This window comes from Styela clava, chromosome 11, assembly GCF_964204865.1.
Source record: "Styela clava chromosome 11, kaStyClav1.hap1.2, whole genome shotgun sequence".
In the NCBI taxonomy this organism is placed as follows: domain Eukaryota; kingdom Metazoa; phylum Chordata; class Ascidiacea; order Stolidobranchia; family Styelidae; genus Styela; species Styela clava.
The window spans coordinates 2,021,382-2,046,457 of record NC_135260.1 but is presented as its reverse complement, the minus strand read 5'-3'; the positions used below and the strand labels follow the sequence as shown (position 1 = coordinate 2,046,457).

The 25,076-nt window shown below is 36.7% G+C and overlaps 1 protein-coding gene across 2 annotated transcripts in view; it reads right to left on the bottom strand.

The window, feature by feature from the left end:
• The window catches only part of LOC120347792 (uncharacterized), a 74,547-nt gene that overhangs the window by 19,500 nt on the left and 29,971 nt on the right, over window positions 1-25,076 (bottom strand). For both annotated transcript variants that reach the window (XM_078117738.1, XM_078117739.1), the window contains 3 exons: window positions 14,871-15,059; window positions 14,342-14,452; window positions 1,014-1,223 (listed from right to left, as the gene is read on the bottom strand). In XM_078117738.1, the coding sequence (XP_077973864.1) occupies window positions 1,014-1,223; window positions 14,342-14,452; window positions 14,871-15,059 (510 nt within the window). The remainder of the gene's footprint in view (window positions 1-1,013; window positions 1,224-14,341; window positions 14,453-14,870; window positions 15,060-25,076) is intronic.

The following is a 25,076-nucleotide window of genomic DNA, read 5'->3' as shown; positions in this document are numbered from 1 at the left end:
CCGGAACATGTCCATTAATCATTGTTATGAATTTCAACCCAATAGCATGTATCAATTTTGAGAAATCGCAAAAAAACTGAAAACGCGTTTTGCTCACTGGAGCGTGAAAGCATGGTCAGTCATGCATAAAATTTGCATTTTATTGCTAGCTGAGAACTTCTGCACATTTGAGGTGAATTTCAAGTTTGTAGGACCAATTTGAAAAAAAAAATAATAATAATAATAATAAATAATAACGAGAATATCGGTCGGAGACCGAAGACTTATCGATCTTAGATCGGTAATTAGTTAATAACTCGCTAATTATACGACATGATTAACCCAAAATCTATAGGCTTCTGGTCCGAGGTAAGATGCATGCACATGCAAAATTTGGAGCAGATTCAACCACGCGTTCGTGAGATATCGCGTTCATCTAACAGACACACACACAGACAGACAGACAGACAGACAAATACCTATCAATATACTTACCGATCTTAAGATCGATAAGTAATAATAAAACACAGGAATACAATAGGTTCCCTGCTGACAAGCAGCGGGAAGCCTAACTACAGACTCACAAGATACATCGAAAAAGCCCATTTGTGTCTCATAATATGATTTATATTAATATCAGGTATCGATACCGGTCAAGCTGTATGTCAGCGGTTGACAAATTATGCTAATAGTTAGGATTACTCTTGCCATCACATCTCTGATTACACTTTTTGGGTCCCCACTCGCAGGTTTGAATCCCGTAGGAGAATAATTATGTGCGAAAAGGATGCTGGACTCTTCGCCACCACAGGTGGATAACATAGCGTAGTCCATGCATTTGAAACAAAAAATGTTTAACTAATTCCATACCATACATAGACTGGTAATCGGATGAGCGGCTGTGGTATGCAATATGAATATGCCATCTAACACTTTCCTCTCCCCAGAGGGATAAATGTGAAAATCCTACATAGTATCATCAGCCTATATCAATTCATTTGAACCAAACAAATAAAAACCAGAGCAAAACTCACCAATTCTTAATATGAATGTATCATGTAAGATATCAATGACATCTGGTTGGTTGTCTTTTTCAATCCATTCCGTGCATTCTTCATAGAATTCAGACAAAAGCACATTTGGTCTCGTTTTATCATAAACTACTGCTTCAATCGACGCTTTAACCTTTTGAATGTGGAAAAAGCGGCCAAGTTTCATACACAATTTAGAAACTTGTTTGATTTCTGCAAAAAAAAAAAACATTGTTTTGAGAGAAAACTACATAGCTCTTTCACCTTGAATTATATAACTGTCCTCTAGGTCCATATCCAGTGATTTTTTTCATATTCCATAATTTTTATTATTCGTTATCGCCGTTAAAAAAATATCAATATCCAATATGAAATCCTGTATAGTACTATTTTACTTCATACAATGAAAATCCATATAAAGTGTACCAGTAAAAATACATATTCACCGCGACAAAATGTCTTGCTTTATAATTTAATTGTCTGCAATTTAACCTGCGGTTGTGACAACATAACAAGAGTCACTTTAAAACACCACGGCAATATGTGGACATAAAAATGTGTGGTGAACTTCCCGATTATATATTGTTTTAATCCGTATTATTGCTATTTTACAAATTTGAGATGTACTTGTAACCAGGGATGGCCATTTCCAAATACTGAACTATTCCGAATACATTCTAAAATAATATTTTCGAATCTGGAATTCCGAATACATTCTAAAATCAGACATACAAATTTTTGTTTTAGTAAATCAATATCCAGTAAAATAGGAAATAAGCTCCAAATTGAAATATCAGAATAAAGCCACAAAACAACAGTACGAGGTAAGGCTAAAAAGAAACGTGACTGACGTCACAGATTGCGCAACACGATTAACCATCGGTAATCAACACTTTTGCAGTGTGGCGTAATATGTGTTCTTTTTTTAACAGCTGTTTTGACACAATATCGCAATTATTTTTGCTTTTCAGGATCGCCAAAAAACTCAATCAGACCTCACACAGCATTTTTTTTTCAACAAGAAATTTATCACATTCACTTAAGGATCCTAAAAAGCAAAAATAATTGCGATATTGTGTCAAAACAGCTGTTAAACAAAGAAAACATATTACGCCACACTGCAAAAGTGTTGATTACCGATGGTTAATCGTGTTGCGCAATCTGTGACGTCAGTCACGTTTCATTTTAGCCGCACCTCGTATATGTACACAAACTATTTGTATTTAAATAATTTTGTATATTTTCCGAAAGTAATAAAATTCATTGGCAATACAGGCAACTGAATCAAGCAACAACAATTCAATATCCATTAGGCCTTTGTACAAATTCTAATATTTAAGCCTACAGTTTCAGGGATGGCCAATACCGAATAGTTCACTATTTCGAATACATTCGAAATTATTTTTTTCGAATATGAAATTTCGAATACTTCGAAAATAAAATCCACTAATTGAAGCTTATCTAAATGTATGTAGGAATTTCCATACAATAAGCAATGGAATAACTGCTATCTACAAGTTACAACCTAGCTATACTACCAGGCATTTCATATTTGCAGATTATTGCAGTATATATTTTATATACCATGAGTCATGTTAACAGAATTAAATTCATACGACAATAGTGGTATCGATGAGGGCTTTGAATATTTGCGCAACACAAAATCACCCTAGTGAAACCAACCATTATCCAAATTATTTGCCAAAAAGCGGGATAAAGTATGAGGTATTTTTCCGACTTGTGACAATTTTTTCGTGAGTACAAAAATACGAATAAAAAATTAATTATATTTGGGAACTTTACCACACATTTTAAGTCCGCAGATCGCCGTTGTATGTTTGAGTAATAATACTTTTATTATTTCATAAATATGAAAATAGGAATCAAAAACTATTTATAATCGGGTAGTTTACCACACATTGTAAGTCCACAGATCGCCTTGTATTTTGTAAATACGAAAATAGGAATCAAAAATTAATATTAATCGCGAGTTTGCCACACAATTTATGTCCACAGATTGCCGTGATATTGTGCCGAATATAATTAGTTTTGATTCTTATTTTCGTACTCACGAAAAATTGTCACAAGTCGGAAAAAGAATTTATATTTTATCCCGCTCTTGGGAACTAATTTGTATAATGGTTGCCATTGGTTTGTATTTAAAAGTATGGACTTTTTACTAGGATGATTTTGTGCTGCGCAAAATATTCGAATCCATGACCGATACTACTACTTAAAATGCCTTACCGTGTTAATTTAATTCTATTATCATAACTCAAATGTTGGTAAATCGGGCAGTTTACCACACATTCGAAGGCCACAGATCGCCGTTGCATTTTAGAATTATTAGTTTTATTATTTTGTAAACACGAATCCGAAATTAATTATAATTGGGCAGTTTACCACGTATTTCATGTCCACAAATACCCGTTGTATTTGGCATTAATACTTTCATTATTTTATCAATATAAAAATATGAATCAATATTTAATAATATCGGTCAGTTTACTACACATTTTATGTCCACAGATTGTCGATACAACCATGAGTTACGTTGAACAGAATTAAATCAATACGGCATGACGTTTTAAATGCTGGTACCAGTCATGGATTGGACTATTTTGCGCTATAAAAAATCATCCTGGAAAGGATCGATACTTTTAACTATCGTTATCAGAATTATTTGCCAGAAATTATTTTCTAATAAATCGACTTGTTTTTCCAACTTGTGACAATTTATTGGATATCGTAACAATTACGGCTATAAATACCGTATTTCCCGGCTAATAAGTCCACATGGCAAGTAGGACGATGTCTATTTTTAGCACTCAAAAAAGGGGTTTTTCCATATAGGCCTCCAATAAGACGGGTAGAAAAATTCGCTAATAATTTTATATGTTTAGAACCAGATCATGTTAGTTTGGTAGAATCATACTCACAGAATTAACTATTTTTAACAATTGAGCGGTAAATTTAAGTTGTAAAGCGGCAATCATTTTGGACAACCTATTAACCCGAATGTTGAAATAATTTTGGAATGTGATAAGTACTACACTGTACGTCCACGGGTTATTTCACAGCTGTGTTTTCCTGTCCCTGTCGTGTTTTGCTGAATCGGCAAAACGAAAGGGTCACAAATCACTTTATCTTGGTGGCCGTGTTCCTCTTTTAAGTAACGATAACCAGCCTGCGATTAAATATCATGATTGGCAGACCCTAAGACCCAAATATAAGGTTACACAAATCATGCTTGAGAAGACTCATGCGAGTAATAAGCAGGCCACATAGAAATAAAAGAAACATACTTTTTCAATTTTTCGACGTAATGGAAATGAATTTGTAAATTGAAAGCTTCGTACACGAATGTCGGCAATGTCCACCCACGCAAACGTGCAAATGTGTCGCAACACTATGCGACGTACGGTCGCACAGAATATAAACAATCAAAGTGCCGATTTAAAAAGTCGTTTAAAGATTCCCGTAAAAAAAAAAAAAACGAAACACCACGTTTACGGCGAAAAGTGGCTACTATTCGGAATTATTCGAAAATCAGCCAAAAAGGTATTCGAATACCTTGATATTCGAATATTCGATTCGTTTTGGACAACCCTGCGCTACAGTATTTATATATTAATTTATGTGTACCATATTGTTATTATGAGTAGCGCAGAACTTACATCTACCAATGCGTAATTGTGTTTATGCACAGTAAAAAGTTAATGAAATGCTGAAAGAGAAGGAAAATAATATAGTTTGACCTGGTTTGTTGTTGCGTGCCCTGAGAAAGCACGTGGCGTTGATATAAGACGGGAAAAGAAGAGATTTTTGCAAAACGAGAGAACGGGTATGACCTGAATTATTGTGGCGAGAGCGCGCATATGCTGAGAGTGTGTGCAATGCGCAAGTTTCTATCGAGAAAGTTAACATTTAATAAAGACGCCTTGAGAGCCGTGTCGCAGATGTGTGACGTCACACAAAAATCCGATATTCTTTTAAACGTTAATTCCGATATTCGAATGACGAAATATTCGAATACTTTATTTGAATTGGCCATCCCTGCTTGTAACACTGACTCTGCTCAATCGCAATCCTGCCAAATCCGTAAATCTGCTGTGAAATCTCACAGAGTAAAATTTACTTCAGTACAATAAAATTCGATCAAATAGACTTTAAATTATCTTATATATCATCACAAACCGGGAAAGAGTCGCATTATCAACCTTTAAAGTTTTCGACAACAAATTTAAGGTATTGGATAAAAAGGCAAATACCGCCCACAAAAAACCGTGTTTATATTTTAGTGACGATCTGTTTCTAAATGCAGACCAAACATAACGTGTGCCTTGGGCAAACAAAAATTTGTGCTTTTAGAATTTCGTGGGTATCAACAAAAGTTATATTGTTTACGGTTTCCTTTTCAGTAATTTATACTGCCGCTTTCCAATCAAAAATTCAGGTTTTACTACTTCATTTGTCTTTAGAATCTTATCGCCCATGATCGTATAATAATCATGGCACAAATTTGTGTTTTGTGATTTAGAGTGAAAAAACACCAGCGTGAAGGCGGTTATGGCCGAAATAACACGTCACGCTGACGAAAACAATTGGCGACTTTTTCAGTTTTCAAAAAAAAACCAAAAGAGGGGTTCCAACCCCGAAAACCCCCCTGACTGCGCTACTGTTTCAACCTATCTCGATTTGCGCCGTATAATGTCATTTTATGAGCGAAAATACATTGTGAGTGGTTCTGCACCCTGTGACAAATTAAAAGGACTATTCATACTAGGGATGGGCAATGTAGAATAATTTACTATTCTAGAATAGTTAAATCAAATCAGGAATTTTCATACTTATTCAAATAGTGGGAATTGCCACAATGCTGGGTTTAGATGTTAAAGAATTGTAAATGTATTATGTATTTGGAAATGTCCTGAACATTGGATTTCATTTGATACTAAACAGGCATTTCCCAGGACAATAAAATTTAGGAATATTACAAGATTTTTTGCATTCAATTGTTCCAAAATTAGATATGAAACAGCGTTAAATCATTTTCAATGTTAGTCTGCCTAGTGTACTAAAACATACCCGCTGAGAATAATTAGATGTAGGACCAGCGTGTGGCCACTGCAACCAATGCGGTCGTTGTAAAATATTAAATTTAACCACTATCAATCAAAATCAACTTTTTATTTCTGTGCGAGCAAGACTTGCAAAACAAAGTTACCGAAAACGCGATTTCGTAGTTAGTTATTACGTAATAACATCTAAAGACTAATTCCTTTTCTATGATTATCATTACATAGCATTATCTACACAGACTTGGCCCTATTTTAACTCAATACGTCACTGTCTTCGCCAACTGCGGCAACTTTTTTTTAAGTTTATCGGCGACTGAAATAATACAGACACTCTATCAAACGTGCGTCTATCTTGAACGGTAGGAACAGACGGAAAAATGTGTAATCTTTTGAGAGTGAAATTTAAATGTGACAGCTTTTCGCGTATTGCGATATAAATTTGTATTTCGGAAAATGGTGTACTTAGTTATTAGGTAATAACATCTAAAGACTAAATCCTTTTTTATTTATCATTACATAGCATTATCTACACAGACTTGGCCCTATTTTAACTCAATACGTCACTATCTTCGCCAGATGCGGCAACTTTTTTAAAATTTATCAGCGACGAAAATATTACAGACACTCGATCAAACGTGCGTCTATCTTGAACGATAGAAACGGACCGAAAAAAATGTAATCTTTTGAGAGTGCGTATTGCGATGTAACTTTTGTATTTCGGAAAATGGTGTAATAAATTTATACGTAAATAATATTTGATCTAAATTGTTCGCAAGCAATGTTATGACATTTAACGCCAGGCTTTTGGTTTACATGCATCATTTTTGGGGAAAACTCGCAAGTCGCGAGATATCATTTAATATAAAATGAAGCAACGTCTGTAAACAATTAAAGATTGTTGCAATCACATTATCGGAATATTGCTAGTAAGTCGGCACAGATAATTATTAATATTATACGTTAGCTATTAGCAAATCAGTAAAACGCAAAAATGGTGCAATAACGAGTCCTCGCCGTGAGTTGTATTTCGCCGACTTCTTGCCCTGAATATGCCGATCTAGATAACAGTGTTTGATGTGTACCGATTTTCGAGCAGACGCTAGTTATATTAAACGAGAGAGATTTCCACGCGAGAAAAAACGCTTTAGAAACCGGAAATACAAAAATTGGCGCCGGAGAGGCGGAAACCGAATCCTGTTATCAAATCCCGTTAGATTCGGATACTTTGGGATTCGAATCCTCCGGATTCGGTATCCTATATTGCCCATCCCTAATTCTTACCCTCATCTTTTGTTGACCACAGCTGAAGATTGTTTTGGTTTTCTATTGCCCAGTCCACACAGTTTTCAACATTACCACTGCCAATCAATTTTACAGCAAGTTGGCAACACCTTTATTTAACATATAGGCTCTCGAGTAGTTGCAGGCATAAAAATTTTAGTTATTTATCTCATGACATGTGTCAGTTGTGGTGTTTTTTCTTTCTGCGCCTATCACATCTGTTCAATTCAAGCGCTTCAGAGCCGTTTTTTAAGTTTAGAAACGTCAAACCAGATAAAGTAAGACAGGTAAATAATGTATTCTATAAAAAATTTCTAGAGATTTCAGGCGGAAATATTACTTTGACCATGTAGAAATGCTATTATTGCCGATTTATTTAATCAGTATATTTAATTCAAAGCAACACTGAGTATTCACGCAATGACCATTTTGCAAAGTGTTTTATTTAATATTTAATACGAAAATAACACAGAAACGATAGAAATTAAAATCATAAAAAGTCAGCTATTGTTAACTTCATAAATATTTTCATCACATGGTCAGTAATGATAATATTGTTCGCTAAAAACTAGGGCTGTAATTTACAAACTGTATCGAACTAGATGAGATTAAAATAAAATTAAAACGTTACTGTATTTATTCGCAAATACGCCAAGTTTAAAACTAAAAAAAAAAAGTTGCCCAACTAAAGGACTGTCTTATGCGCGCATAACTCAGATAGCACCAAAAAATCGGCTCCTTCGCGCATTGATCACGCAACGAAATGATATAATGCTGACTTGCCGGTAATTGCTACAGCTACAACAGCTACAAACCATGCTTAATTCTCACGATAAAGAGTGTGCACGCACACACGCGATCGCTTGTCTAGGTGTGATTGTCTGATCATAAACGTGACGGCTTGTATTTGATTGTATCTTTTGCACAAGAGCAACAGCATTGATCTACCAGCCGTCTCGTGGTCAAAACGTTATCATTTGTGCACAAGTAAGAATCAGATAGAAGTTTCAGGTAGAATATTACTCACAGCATTAATTCTTAACAATAAAATGGTCACGCAATGACCATTTTGCAAAGTGTTTTATTTAATATTTAATACGAAAATAACACAGAAACGATAGAAATTAAAATCATAAAAAGTCAGCTATTGTTAACTTCATAAATATTTTCATCACATGGTCAGTAATGATAATATTGTTCGCTAAAAACTAGGGCTGTAATTTACAAACTGTTATCGAACTAGATGAGATTAAAATAAAATTAAAACGTTACTGTATTTATTCGCAAATACGCCAAGTTTAAAACTAAAAAAAAAAAGTTGCCCAACTAAAGGACTGTCTTATGCGCGCATAACTCAGATAGCACCAAAAAATCGGCTCCTTCGCGCTTTGATCACGCAACGAAATGATATAATGCTGACTTGCCGATAATTGCTACAGCTACAAACCATGCTTAATTCTCACGATAAAGAGTGTGCACGCACACACGCGATCGCTTGTCTAGGTGTGATTGTCTGATCATAAACGTGACGGCTTGTATTTGATTGTATCTTTTGCACAAGAGCAACAGCATTGATCTACCAGCCGTCTCGTGGTCAAAACGTTATCATTTGTGCACAAGTAAGAATCAGATAGAAGTTTCAGGTAGAATAATACTCACAGCATTAATTCTTAACAATAAAACTGTAATTTCAATCATTTTAAATAACCATTTACGGTAACTGAAAGGTTGAAATAACATATGAATATGATGTGATAAATACTGTGCTGTACGTTCATGGGTTAGGCAACAGCTGTGTTTTCCGTTTTTTCCTGAATCAGCAAAACGGAAGGGTCATAAATCAATCACTTTAATTCGTGGTAGCCGTTTTCTTTCTGAAGTGCCGCTATCGAGCAGGGAGTGCTTCATTGCACCGGCCACGTTTTTGTCTTAGGATTAGGAGAAATAATAGCTGGTATACAAAGTCAATTAAATATTCGGCAGACACTTTGGCATACATTATAAAATATATCAGCCCATATATGAAGCTCACACAAATCATGTTTGAGAAGACTTGCGAAAAATAACCAAATTTATTGCCGTGTCCGCTCAGGATATCTCGACTACCTTAATATAAAATAATGATTGTAAAATATTTTCAATCAAAAATGTCCTCATGTTATACGTTTGGTACTTTAAGTCGACGCTGATTTAATTCCTTTCATTGGCAGTAATTTAGTTGTGCCGCAAAATGCTGTCTTCCATTAAGATAAAACAGAAAATATAATAATCGAAAATTGTTTTAATCAAAATGTGGACAGCGGCGCTAGAATGTGTGTGCCATATACAAGAAGGTAGCGAATCGCGATATTTGGAATTTAATTTTGAATTGAACATCATTGACTGTAATAGATGGGTGCGCCGTGTTACGATTTGTGGAAACGGCGTATATGCGAATTTTTATAAATTCACTATTTTGAAGCTGTTATTAGGGAGTCGGCTTATCCGCATGATAGACGTATAGTCGAGAAAATACGGTATGAATTCACTACTTGATAGTGTCTTTAACATTTTCGCCCATGTGAACTCATAGTTCAGCTTGAAATATAAAAATAACTTCAATGTCCGCCGTTGTGTGAGAATTATTACTTGTGAAAAAAGTGCTTTAAAATATAGTACAACAGTAATTAGGATGTCGGTCGCCGTGACAAAAAATAATCTGAGATTGTGACAAAATTAGGAAGTCAAAAGTCTGCCTTGTTACCGAGTTTTCGGTCTTTAGTGAGTTTCTTTTAAATAAAACTAAATATTCAAATTATTCTATTAGAAAAAAATCCGATTTTGCCCACCTCTAATCACCTGTAGGTAAATACTCATAGAATGACAATAAAAAGATTAACATTGATTACCACGAGTATAGTTTCACACATTTCATGCACATTCAATCGATGTTTTTGTGCATATAAACAATTATAACACCATTGATACTCGCGAGTTTTACTTTTCTCTTGAAATTAATTTTCACTATTTTTATCGTTTTATTTCTAACATTTCTCACATTTGTTTCTCTCCGAAAATACCTCATTTATGAAAAAAAAATACGCTACGGTACGCTAAAAATGGTTACAACTGATTGCGAATTAAATAATGGTCGAAGATTAGCAAGTATATTCTTGGAATAGGCATACCAAATATTCACCAAACGACTACAGAGGGAGACGAGCTACACGAACTCTGGAATGTATTTAACAGACGTATCACGGAGTTGTAAATTGTACGATTGAGCCCTTACCGGTATTTAATTTTACCGTAAGACCCCCGTTGGAAAAATCCTGGCTGAGCGCCTCAAGTTCCTCAGACTTCCTTTTTGGAAAGTTGGTTACTCGATTACACTAGGATATTAAAATTATAAACTTATTTGGGCATCCCGAACAATTTCTAATTTGAAATAAATGAAAACCCAACAAGAACATATCATAATTAATACACAGATGTAAAGTATAAACATTCATTAAAAAAGTTGGTATTTAAGGAGGACAACATGATCGTACAATTCCGCCCGATGTTGGCCAGTGAGATGATAAATAAATGCTTACCATGATTGATTATTTGATCGATCAACTTAACTTTAGCGAATCGTTGTTCTGCAAATAGCAGGGGTGCAAAATATTTCCGTCCAGTGATATACTCACAAATACTGCTTTTGACATTCGTGGTTACAATAAAATGACTGTTAATACGACCTATGTATTTGGTGATTTCGCAAATCTGTAAGATGCTGCTGGAAGTTTCTTCTAATTCAAAAAATATTGGCCTAGGTTTACATTCGCTACAAAAAACAATGCCGTATCGGGTATCAGAATCTTCTGAATGGCTCCAATAAATTCACTAAGGAAGGAACAAATCCTGTCAAACTTGCACTAGAAAATCGTGTACTTTGGTCACAATTCATCGATGTCATTGACGCCAACTGCTTTTGCGGGAGAAGCGGAATCGGTGTGCTTGTATATTAATCATATTATACACAAGATTTTTGCCGTTAATGCGAAAGCTTTATCTCATATGTATGCACCACATAGGTTAGAATTCCAGCAAATATCATTATGTAATGCAATGTAATAATTGGGTTACAAAAGTACTAGTAGGCAAAATAATTGTCAACCTGAATTATCAGAAAAAGTGCTATTTCGCAGTCCCTAAAAAAAGTTGCGAAAGTGCTTCTCACTTTTCGCAAAAAAGTGCGCTAATAGTGAACACTGGTCCATACCGATGCAACTGCAATTTATAAGGCCGCACTTGGTGTGGCGCGTTTATTAATAGTGTAAAATAAATTAAAGGAATATCAATTATAACCAAGCCTGTCAGCGAGTTTATTTTCTGTGGGCAAGGATCATAAAATACCATTTTGAGACAAATTCACTTCTATTGCAAAATCTTAATTTTCAGTTATTATCGTTATACAAAGGACGTGTGGCAACTTTTTAATTTATCGTCGACCAAAAACCACCCCACACTCGTCCAAACGTGTGTCGAGCTTGAACGACAGGAACAGATTCATCGACGACTTTAATTAGGGAAAATATGTATTTTATTGGGAATGCAAAATAAATGTAACAAAACGCATTTTTTTTGAATTGCTCGGTAACATTTTAGCTATAATTATCGCCAGGGTATTGTTTTGTTGTAAAAAAAACATTGAAACTTGAGGAAATTAGTTACATTTAGCGCCTGACCTCTATTAGGCACAAAAGCACTCGAGCCCAATCTTTTTAGCATTAAGTCGCATGCGTAAAATATCCCGTGAAAGAAGTGCTGTTCATTAACGTCATCTCGTCTTATGACCACGCAGAAATGCCTTTATTGCCGAATTATTCAATCACTGTTTTAAATCAACATTCAACATTGGCACAATTTCAGATTTGCGAAGTTTATCACCATAGAAAAACATGAGAAAGTTAATTATCGTCTTAATAAATATCTGCATCACGGTATCGACAATAATATTACCATTCGCATAAAATTGGGACGGTAAATTTACAAATCTTGATAGGTAATATTAAAGCCAACGCAAATGTTAATTTGAGTCCTCAATGTCTTCAACAGCTGTTGCGATGTGAATGAACGGGTAAACCTGAAATATAAAACTTCGATGTCCGCCGACCCGCAAGAATTCAAATTTGTAAAAAAGAGAGGGCGGTAATATAGATTACCAAAACCTGGACATCGCCGCCAAAATGATAATGAACGGTTACAAGAACAATTAGCGATTACAACGGAATTAACCAGTAAAAAGGCTTTGTTGCCGATTTTTTAATGTTTCCACCGACGATCCAAAAATATTTGTCATTCAGTACTCGTTGAAAATATTCAATTAAAAAAAATATTGAATTTTGCCCACCCGTACTCGCATATCAATGACAGATAGTTGTGTAAATATCGCGAAATTCCAGAAAATGCCACGTGCTTTCAACATTGTGATTACAATAAAATGGCACTTAATGGTATTTTGTGAATTTGGTGATTTTGCAAATCTGTGACATGCTGCTAAAAGTTTCGCCTGATTTGAAAATCGTGCACTTTGGTCACAATCCATCCAAAGTGACTATAACACTTTAATAACACTTTTATAGTCAATTTGAATTCATCGATATCATTGATAGTCACATGACCACTCTCGTTCAAAGAAACGCACTGCGTAGTATTCCAACATCTGGTTTCAAAGACGCCGGGAGCGTTTTTGTGGGAGAAGCGGAATCGGTGTGCTTGTATAATAATCATATTATAAACAAGAATTTTGCCGTTAATGCAAAAGCTTTATCTCCTATGTCTGCATCTCATAGGTTAGAATTCCGGTAAATATTGTTATGATATGCGGAATTGAGTTACAAAAGTACTAGTATGTAACTTATTTGTCAACATAATACTCACATGAAAATATTTGTCAACTTTGAATTTTTATTCCATTCAAAATCGGGAAAAATTGCTATTTCCCTTCAAAATCGGAAAAAAAGTGCTATTTCGCAGTCCCTAAAAAAAGTTGCGAAAGTGCTTCGCAATTTTCGCAAAAAAGAGCGCTAATAGTGAACACTGCTCTCTAGTAATCTCGATTGCAAGGAGACTAAGAAAACCGTTCGATAGACACTTAAGTGGTGTATCTCGGGTATTTGAACGGCGGGGAATAAACTTTTTTATGGGAGGTGTCAATAGTTGCTCAGATTGTCGGAGGACATAGGGAAGAGCACATTAAATGTAACGAGTGCCTTGTTTCGCATTATAAATTAGTATTTTCGGAAACGAGGCGTCATAGGAAATAAAAATCTAAATTAATCGCAAAGAATGTTTTAATATGGAACGTCTGGTACATTTCCTTTTCCGGAAGAACTTGAAAAGTCAAATGTAAAATAACAAATGTTTCAGGTATTCTGAAAATTTAAGGTTTTTGCAATCAGATAATCGAAAAATCGCTAGTGAGTCGGCACCGACAATAATAATTATTACAAGCGGATTAGATAGAGAAATTGCGAAACGCAAAAATGATGTAATAACGCCGTCCTCGCGTTCTGAATATGCAAGTTGGGTTTACGGTGTTTGATGTTTGTCGCTGAAATTGTGAAATGCAAAAATGGTGCGATAACGCCGTTTCCGCGTTCTGAATATTCAAGCTGGGTTTACGGTGTCCTTTGCATGCAAACGCAAATATAATCAGGCGAGAGAGTTTTCGTCGCAAGAGGAAACGTTTGTCACAGATTAATAAATTAGAAACCCGAAAGCCAAAATTGACGAACGACGCCGGAGAGGCGGAAACCGAATCCTGTTATCGGATCCTGTTGGATTGTATTGTTTGGTATTCTATTTTGCCCATCCCTAGTTACAGCCGTTTTGTAAACATCCACTAAATTCAGATAATTACTTGGATTAAGTTATTCTGGTTTGTTCACTACATGTGTCAATATAAAGGTGAGTATCTATTTATGTTCTGAAGACTCATACCTGATAATATTCTCTGCTTCGAAATTCGCCGCCTATGAAAAACTTTTTGCCTCTCCGTGAACGTGAACTCGCTTGTTGATATCATGTGGTTAGCTTTTTGCAATGTAGCACCTGAAAAAAGGTTTTGTTTTGAAAAGCATTTACCTGTTTAGAAAAATTATATAAATATCCAGAGTCTGGCTAGACAGTTAGGTCAACGAGTTAAGTCATTCGCCTTGGTTCACAGGTTCGAATCACATTTATGTTAATATTGTATGGTTGCGGTTTCTATCCCTGAAAATTGATTGATTAGCTATTCCGATAGCCAACCTAGGCTGGAAACCAGACAAAGATACATAAATTGGAAACTGTTATATCTAAGCCAATTTCCAATATTGTGGAAATGTGCATGTAATACAGTGTCTAAGTCTGATTTGAAGAATTTTTGAGATGATGGAAATAGATTTTCAAATTCAATGGGAGATAGGAATAGAGCCAGGCCTGTTCTACAGATGGTTTCTTTTTATTTAAAAACAATATGTCGACTTACTTGTCTCAATCTCAAGCAGCTTTGAAAGCATCTGGACCAGACCATCATCAGTTTCATTATTTTTCAACCAATCCAAACAGTTCTCTTCATTTGTTTCTCTCTGAACAGCAGCCTTTGCTGCTATGGGAGAAATGCCTTGATTCATGACCAACTGCTTTACCATTTCCATTTTTCTGAAGTTTGCAGTAGCTGAATACCAGAGATCAAAATTGAAGCAGGAGTAACAAATTATTCTGAAATGTTGCTGATACTCCAAAAAACTATGTCTTAGTTATAGTTATTTAGGGCCCGACCGATACTGCCTTTCAAACCGATGCTGATACCGATGTTTCCTCAAATAAAAAGATGGCTATGAGTACCAAGCAACGCTCTTGAGAATTCTGTGTTTTTTTGCATAAGTAATGAAATCTTTAACAAAAAGTTAAACTCATGCAATGATGACAAAAAACTGCATAAAACGTACAATTTTCTTTCTTCGTGCATCACTGAGTTTAGCGAATTTCAACGCTTTATACTAAAAATTAACAGTGCCAAGCCACAGTGCCAAAGAAACTTGTGTACATGGCAAGAAAAACACTTATTGTATGTGATATGTCCCAAAAGATTCACTATCACCCTAAAATACAGTGTGACTCAGTGTACTGTAAAGTGCTTTATTGTGCTAATATTGTGTACAGCGTTTTGATATTATTTTATATGTACAGTAACACATAATTTCATTTCAATCTTCTTTTCCAACATGTATCTTTTCAGTAACACAACATTATGGCACTTGTGCCATGCCCTGACCTTTGCACCCCTCCAGCTGTACATGGCAATGAGCTTCCTGTCTGCCGGTACTCTGGTACTAGACTAGCCTTGTGCACTGAACAATCTGCTTTAACTATTAACCTGTAATCAGTGGCGTATCTAGGTAAATTGGCGCCTATGGCAAAGGTTTAAAAATGCGCCCCCTACTTCGCTTGTTTCCTTTTTTTGTTTACATGAAATTACTTGCTCTCAACTACGCAACATAACAAGCAATTTAATAACTACACAATAAACAATAAGCAGTAGACGATCGTGCAATAACAAGATCTTAGAATAGTATATTTCGTGACACAAATTTCCCAATGATTTCATCAAAATTTGTATTTTTTGTTTCACCCCTCTTTATACTTAATATAGCCAGATCACAAAGCTTTCCTGGCTAATTGAAGATCGAAGGTATGACAGAATTAATTTTAGTTCACTAAACGACCGATCGTAATTTTCTATGGATACTGCCAATGTCAGCAAAATTTGCAAATCTATCTGTAGATTGGGGAAATCCAGAAAAGACTCTTTGACACACACTGTTTTCTTGTCATAGTTAGGGTTACCATATTTTTTTGACCTCAAAGCGGGACGCCTCCTGTTTCCGACTTTACTACATAGGTCTACATTTAAGCCATCCCGGCTGTCTTCATTGACCATATTGCCATCGAGAGTTCATGCGCATATTCTCTGTCTAAATCTCGAGTTCAGTTCGAAAAATAGAAAGGAATAGACGCTAACGATACAAATGATCCGAATTTAGATTTTTCATGTACATCAAAAGGAATAAAGAATATTGAAATAGTCTGCCGTTTTGAAGCATTGAGAATTTGCTTATTCGCCCAAGCATGCTTGTGGATAACACGTTTAAAAAAAACGTTGTTCAATGTTACATTCACGCGAACGTCCTAACAGGACCAAGTAGAATTGATTTTACATGTGATACGTTCGCTAACAATGTTAGCGGGAAACAACGAAACAAACAAAATAACGCATTCATCTTCAGTAAGTACGCTAGCATTGCGTTACACAGCAAAGACAGTAACGAGAACATGTTCATGTATTATGCTGGATGGCTGAACGCAAAAGCGGGACTTTTGGCTGACTTGTCGGGACCGCGGGACAAGACGCTAAAAAGCGGGACTGTCCCGCCTAAAGCCGGACATATTGTAAGCCTAGTCATTGTCTAGATCTTACATGGGCAAACTAAGGCCCGCTGGCCAAATCCGGCCCGTTGGCTATTTCAAACTGGCCCGCCTGATGCTTCCACAACCAAACGAAAACTAAATTTTGATGTTTTAGCTGAAAAATAGCTTGAGGAATAGATTGCGATTAAATTTAGTTTTGGCAGGAAGCTTATTGTTTTCCACTTTTGCTTTGTAATACTGGAAATATTGTCCATAATATGTAACTATAGGCGGGCAAAATGTTTGGCCCGTGAACCAAAGACCTTGCCCCCCCTCCACCATCAAGGACGGCAAGGATTTTTATTAAGACAAGAAAATGACCACCATTTAGATTACTATCTGCTTGAAGTGACTCCCTGTGCCCTCGCAAAGCGAGATTTTGTTCCGCCAGACACTTTATTCCATGCGATATTCATTTAAGAATCCCACTACATTTTTGCCTTTCCTTTTTAATTTGTACATGGAAATCTGCGTCAATAATTCCGGTTTATTGCTCAAATTTCTTCCCACGCTGTAAAACATTCTCTCTCATTGTACGAATATTCATAAATGTTCACTCCAGTACGAAATCAGAGCTCATATGGGGTGCAGTAAGTCCAGTACCTATCAATTTCGGCTTATCAATGTTGAATTATGACATCACCGTCAATTGCGCTAAGTGACGAAACAAACTGCATTGATCGTTGGAAACTGCAAAATGCATTGGCTTTTGTTGAATTTGTTAGGATTTAATTAGAAATACGAGTTACATTCATTTTCAAGTTTTATTGAAAATTATTCAATTAGAACTTTTCGCGTTTTTTGCGCACCCGTCCAAACGGCGCCCATGGCACGAGCCATGGCTGCCATACCCTAGATACGCCACTGACTGTAATTTACAGATAAAACAGTAGTTTACTGCAGTTAGGATTATATTCTTTGTTACTGATAATAAAAGCTCAGTTCTACACCCGTTGGTCTGTTCTTAGTCAAGCCAGGCTATCTGTCAGGAAGCGATCAAGCAAGCACAGCCCTGAACTTATTAATGGCGACGAGGTGAAACGGAGGAACAGACACTATAGTAACCCATCTCAGACATCACAACAGATAATCCTGACTGTAGTTTTGAATTGGAACAATGGCTACTGATCAATTTGAATCACCATCCAGGTCAATCGGAAAGTTTGACCCAGAGATGCACACCACGAATGTGCATGACGCATTCTGTGACTTTGTCAACCAGTTTCATTACGAATATGAGGCTATTGCGAGGGATCCCCCTCAAGGCACGGAGGACACAAATGCATGGGTCCAGATCAACAAAAGAAAAATATTTCTTGGCCGATTCGCATCTCGCAACTTTCAAAAAGACTTTGAAGACACTGTCGCAGAGATTGATCGCTCGCTTCTCACATTCACAAACCTCATTACAAGAATGAAGGCCAGATATGAGCCCACTCGCAACTATACCTTGGCCAATCATGAGTTTCATCGCTTAAATCAAGATCAGGACGAGAGCTTCAATAACTTTGTCCATCGTTTGCAGCATGAAGCTCGAGCTTGCAAATTCAGGTGCAGCAATGAAGGCTGCGACATCCCAGATATCATGGTACGCGACCAAATTATATTTGGAACGAGACATAATGACATTAAAAGGAATGCTTTAAAAAATCAGTGGGGGCTTAAGGACCTGATAGAAAATGGGCGCAAGATAGAGGCTGCATCCCACACAGCACAACGCCTCCTGGAAAACTCGACAACTGAGGAAGACTTCACAAGCATATCCAGGATGAGACCAGGGAAATACTCTCGTAAAACAAAAAAATCCAAAGCTGATTCAGGGCCAAAATATCCTCTTTCCCAGTGCACCACATGTTCTTCGAAGACATGTCAGGGTGGAAGAACATGTCAGGCACGCCATTCAAACTGCTTTGCTTGTGGTAGAAAAGGCCACCTCAAAGGGTCAAAAATATGTAGAGGAAAACCAGCAGCAAGAGCACACAGGGTGAAGCCAAGAACTACCGTATATTTTCGCACATACGCCGAGTTTAAAACACAAAAAAAAAGTTGCCAAACTAAGGGGGCGGCTTATACTCGCATAACTCAGATTGCATAAAAAAATCGACTCATTCGCGCATGACTTTGATCACGCAACGAGATCGACATTTAGCTAACTTGCCGGTAATTCCAAAAGCTTCAAACCGCACTAAGTTCTCACGATAAAGAACGCACACACACAATCGCTTGTGCCGGTGTGATTGTCTCATCATACAGCTGATGGCTCGTACAGTCTGTGATTGGTTGCTAAACATGTGACGCTTGTACAGTCTGATTGGCGTTGATTTACGGCCAGCGTTTCGTGGTGAAACATTATCATTTAGTGCACTATCGCGGTACAACGCAAGTAACGGCGCCCTCATTTTGATCACCTTTACGATATGTTATCCTTTTCAGTTGCGCTGATAAAGACTCTTATCTCCGTTATAATTGAAATATTTACCGTTACATATGCATGACATCGCTTACGCTGTTGAGGTGATGACACAATATTTAAAATTAAATGATAAATAAAATTATTCAAATCGCATTACGGAGCAACATCGAAATAATGGAGCTTGTAAATATGTCACAAAACGACATTCATTCTACGACGTTTGAAAATCCTTTTAATAGCAACTTCCGAATCAGCGATTTATAAGAATGTGTTAATACAACATTCGATTTAAAAGAAATTGTTTTATGCTGATCCCTTCTGTTTTATCCCTTCATTAATACAAATCACCGCGCATTGAAAAGCAATATAGACGTTATTAACATAAATTTACAAGTAAGAATCAGGTAGAATAATACTCACAGTCACAGCATTAACTCTTTACAATAAAACTGTAATTTCAATTATTTTGAACAACCATTTAACTGAAAAGTTGAAATAACATATGAATATGGTGTGATAAATATTGCTGTACGTCCATGGGTTAGGCAACAACTGTGTTTTCCGTTTTTTTCCTGAATCAGCAAAACGGAAGGGTCATAAATCAATTACGTTATCTCGTGGTAGCGTTTTCTTTCTGAAGTGCCGATATCGGGCAGGAAGTGCTTCCCACGTTTTTGTTTTTAAAGGATTAATACAAATAACAGCTGGTATACAAAGTCAATTAAATAATAGGCAGACACTTTGGCATACATTATAAAATATATCAGCCCATATATGAAGCTTACACAAATCATGTTTGAGAAGACTTGTGAAAAATAACCAAATTTATTGCCGTTGCCGCTCAGAATATCTCGACTACGTTAATATAAAATAAGGATTGTAAAATATATTCAATCAAAAATGTTCTCATGTCATACATTCGGTACTTCAAGTCGGCGCTGATTTAATTCCTTTTATGTTGACAGTAATCCGCAAAGTGCTGTCTTCCATTACGATTTGTAGAAACGGCGTATATGCGAATTTTTATAAATTCACTACTTTGAAGCTGGTATTTGGAAGTCGGCTTATTCGCGAGATAGGCGTAATTTCGAGAAAATACGGTAGATCCTCAGAGATTCGGAAACTGACAGCTCCTCCGAGAATGATACAGAGGAAGAAAGCAGTCCACCCAGCTCCAAAGAGGGAGTGCGCAGAATGAGACGCATACATAGAGTCCAATGTAAGAAGGGAGTATCAAAGTACAGCCGTTCGAAGAAGCCTGCCTTCACCCCATCCAATCCGCACGAAACAGGATCTACTATTCGCAACATAACAAAACCTCGATACAGAGTGGAGATAATTGTAGCCGAGAGACGCATCAAAGGTTTCGCGGACACGGGAGCAGACATCAATGTGATGTCAGAGACTTCTGCATCCAAACTGAAACTGCCTCTGTGCAAAACAAAGATAAAGCTCAGACTGTATGGCTCCAAGCCAATCAGATGTGCTGGATATTATGAAGGTAGTATCATGTTCAAAACGCAGTGACCACAGCTCGATTTTACATAGTCCCAGGTGATTCAGAAACACTACTCAGTGGCCAGCTTTGTGTGAAGAACTAGGAATCATCAAATTCAACAACTGCACAAAGGAATGTTCAGGCAAATTACGAGCTGTAAGAAAGCTTCATTCATCTGAATCAGACATTTTTGCAAAATACCCAGAGGTCTTCATGGGTGTGGGGACACTGATCGATCATGAAGTGCATTTCTATATGAACAATAAAATACCTCCTGTTGCTCAGGCAGCGCGTCCAATTCCATTTCATCTCCGGGAGAGATTTCAACAGGCTATTGTACAAATGGAAGAACAAGGAATCATCAAAGAGCACAGCGGTCCAGCACTTTGGGTCTCAAACCCGGTGCTCACACCAAAAGACAATGTTAATATCAGAGTAACCATAGATCTTAGAGCTGTAAACAAAGCAACAAACATCCCAATTCCAGGGTGGAAGACATCAAAGCCAAGCTGTCTGGGTGTGCAGTTTTCAGCAAACTAGACTTCAAATCAGCCTTCCACCAACTTCTCTTAGATGAGAGCTCATGCATTGCAACGGTATTCCATGATGGACAGCGTCTAATGAGATACAGAAAACTAACAATGGGAGCTAAACTGGCATCAGGCGAATTTACTAAAGCGCTGATCCCAGTCTTCGCTAACATCAAGGGTGTACATATCATTCATGACGATGTTTTAGTGGCAGGCAAAGATAAAAAAGAGCACGACAAATCCTTGCACGAAGCGCTCAATAAAATACATCAAGTTGGCATGACACTCAACCCAGACAAATGCATTTTTCGCAAATCAGAAATCCCGTTCTGGGGCATGATCGTTACAAAAAATGGGGTTCGGCCAGACCCAGTCAAAGTGGAGTCACTTAAAAAAGCAACAAAACCCCAGTCAAAAGATGAAGTCATGTCCTTCTTGTGCTTTGTACAATCATTTGGTGACTTCATTCCACACTTGTCAAGCAAGACCACACATCTGCGCAGCCTCACAAAAAATTTAGATGGTCATCACAATGCAACAAAGAATTCAAAGCTCTAAAACAATCTTTGCAAGCAGACACAGAGCTAAGATATTTTGATATAAATTCCTTAACCTTCGTGTTCGTGGATGCCCATACATCTGGCATCTCAGCTATCTTCGCCCAAGAAAAAAGCATCCAGGAATCCAAAGCAGTAGCGTTTGCAAGCCGTGCAACTAAGCCGGAAGAACAACGCTACCCTCAACTCGATCTCGAAGCACTAGCTGTTGATTTTGTTTTGCGACGATTCCGCAACTATATCGCTGGAGGCCGGCCCACCAGTGAAAATCATCACAGACCATTTCCCACTGGTCAGCATTTTTAGCAATTCGCGCAAAGGCTCAATCAGAACCGACAGAATCAAAATGAGACATCAAGACATACTGTACGAAGTTCAATGGGAGCCAGGCAAGCACAATCCAGCAGATTATCTCTCACGACCAGTGTTAACTCTAAGGAAATTATGAGTGCGAAAGTGCTTCGCAGTCGAAAAAAAAAGTGCGAAAGTGCTTTTTCTGATTTTAACTAGTTAGGTGCCCTAGCTTTCGTTTAAACTCATTTCGAACAGCATAGATACTCGAAAAAGCGCTCCTTCCGTTAATATTGTGAACTGAAGTCTTTCCGTTAACGGAGTTTCGTTTAAACTCTTGTTAAAAACAAGCGAATTCATCAAAGGACACCTGATAAGCACACCTGTGGGAATAAAAGTTTCGTGCAATCAACCACCAGCGTCAGTAACGAAGCGCACTCCCGCCTGAACAGACAAGCCTTGCAAACTTGTTTCTTCCATCTAACAGACACCGATTGATACATGCAGATATTAGTTACTACCGGCCATAGCTAGGGAGGGGGATCATTTGTACAAAACCCGGGCAAAATGATATCCCCATGACCCATCACCAATATCGCTTTAGTATAACACGCTTCCTCGTCCGAAAGAATATGCTTGGAAGTAGTCCGCCCTCTTCCCTTTTAAAAGAGATTGGTTAAAGTCATGTTTCTCCGGCCAGTTTTTCTTTGGGAAATAACGCAAGATCACCATGAAAGTACGGCTGTTTTTATAGATAGAGTGACCTACTTTCTATCGAAGATTTTTTATGCAAGATCACTTTGAAATCCCTTTCATGAGCTAGCTTGGCCTAATTTATGTTATACTGTCTCACGGATTACGCTAAGACGTGTAATTTTCAAATATCGACTTGCATTGGTTTGCGTGCCAGTTAGTTCAAATCGGGTAGAAAACATCATATATTTGCAATTTTTTTTAGAAATGCCATGTACTTCCAGCATTTATAAATAACGCTCTCTCTAATGCTGCAGACCTAGTATGAAATATTCGCATCTCAACGCCACTTTCAATTACACTAATAGTAATGATGACACCAAAGAGTTTTCCTTTGCGAAGGTACAGGAAATACAACAGGGTGATTCTTGAAAAAAACATGAATGTAAAAAATAAACGAATGACATGATAGTGGTTCCCAAATAATTTTGAGTGTGACGCGAAATACCAATCCATTTGATAAATCTTTTTAGTCGACCACGTGAACGCCGAAATCCTGGATATTAAAGTTGAAAGAGAAGTACGCATTCTCATATAAATAATCGCGATATATAATCGTTCATGTGCACAAATCTCACATGTAGCATCGGTTAGTTGTGCATGAAATGTAAAACTCTTATGTGTGTGCGTTTCAATTTCAATAAAATCAAATTCGTTTTTCCATGCACCATTACTTGTAATTTTAATATTAATTGCGTTCCGAGTTTGTAAAGTTTAGAAACCTCCTGTATATACCATTACCACTATTTTGATTGGCTAAAGAAAGATAACACGTAACCGCTTTTCGGCAACATGGTATTCGTTTTATATCTGCTTTGAACAGAGAAAAAAACATGTGCCCTGTCAGTCATCTGATCACAATCGAAAATCCGTATTCATTTTTTTCGCGATTTCGGCAATCGTTATTATTAAGGGTTTTCGTCGACTGAAAAATAAACATCGTTCTGTTAATTATATAATTCAGGCCATGTTCTTTATATCCTGCCATAATTAGCAAATCTTTATTAAGCAACCCATGATTATAAAATAGCTTTGCTTATCATTTGCTGCTGAATCTTGTGCTATCGCTTGCCATTATAGCAGAGACGTAAGGAACATATTTAGAAAAAATTTTAAATTTTAAAATTAAACATATTAAAAATGTTTATAAAGAAATTAGCCACGTTATCAGCGCCAACTAACAGAAAATAACTTATCATAAATCACAACTAAAATTCAGTCGGTAATAAATGGCGCTAAGGTGATGCCATACAGACCAAAAAGATTTGGTCGCGAGAGTTACCTTAGATGACCCTATAACGATTTTGTTTTATAAGCGGAAGGTAGAACAATCAAATTTAATAAAAAAAAAACGGGGGTTACGACACCCGTAACACATCAAGTTCATTAGACATCTCTAAAGACTTCTAAGTTGGTTACTCGATTGCACTATACTATCAATATTACACTTATTACACCTGTTTGAGTATTCCGGACAATTTCGAATTTGAAATAAACGAAAACTCAACATATCATAATTAATACACAAAAGTAAAATAAACATTCATCGAAAAAGTTATTATTTAAGAACAACAACATAATCGTATAATTCCGCCCAAACCCCGATGTTCGCAAGTGAGATGATAAATAAATACTTTCCGTGTATTCGATAAATCAACTTCTGCAAACAGTCTTGGTGCAAAATATTTCCATCCAGTGATATGCTTACAAATATTCTCTGCGTTAATATCATAACCTCGCCTATAGGACTGGGCAAAATATTCGTATCGTTTCAATTTCATACTTTGCGCCAAAAAAGGTACCAACAAAGCTTCCTAATTTTAGAAGAGTCAAAATAAATAGACTATTCGAAATAAATATCCCAGATTTCAAACTCCGTATATTGGCAGCATGAATTAGCCGTTTCATGTAGGAGCCGCACATACAATTGATTGTCGAAAATTAAAAGTTAAATTGACGTTCCGAGAGCCCACACATGGTATAACATGTTTAGGCTATAACCAGAAAAAAATGACAAGTCATAATCCTTTTAATGTGCTTTCAATTAGCTCGTTAGTGATCCCTCCCATCCTTGGCCAAGTAATGTTTCGAAAATGTGAACCTTCCACTCAGCCATGCATGGCGGGTGGAGTGTTGAAATCGTGAACAAGAGTAGAACGTAAAATCAATCGTGAATTTCGAT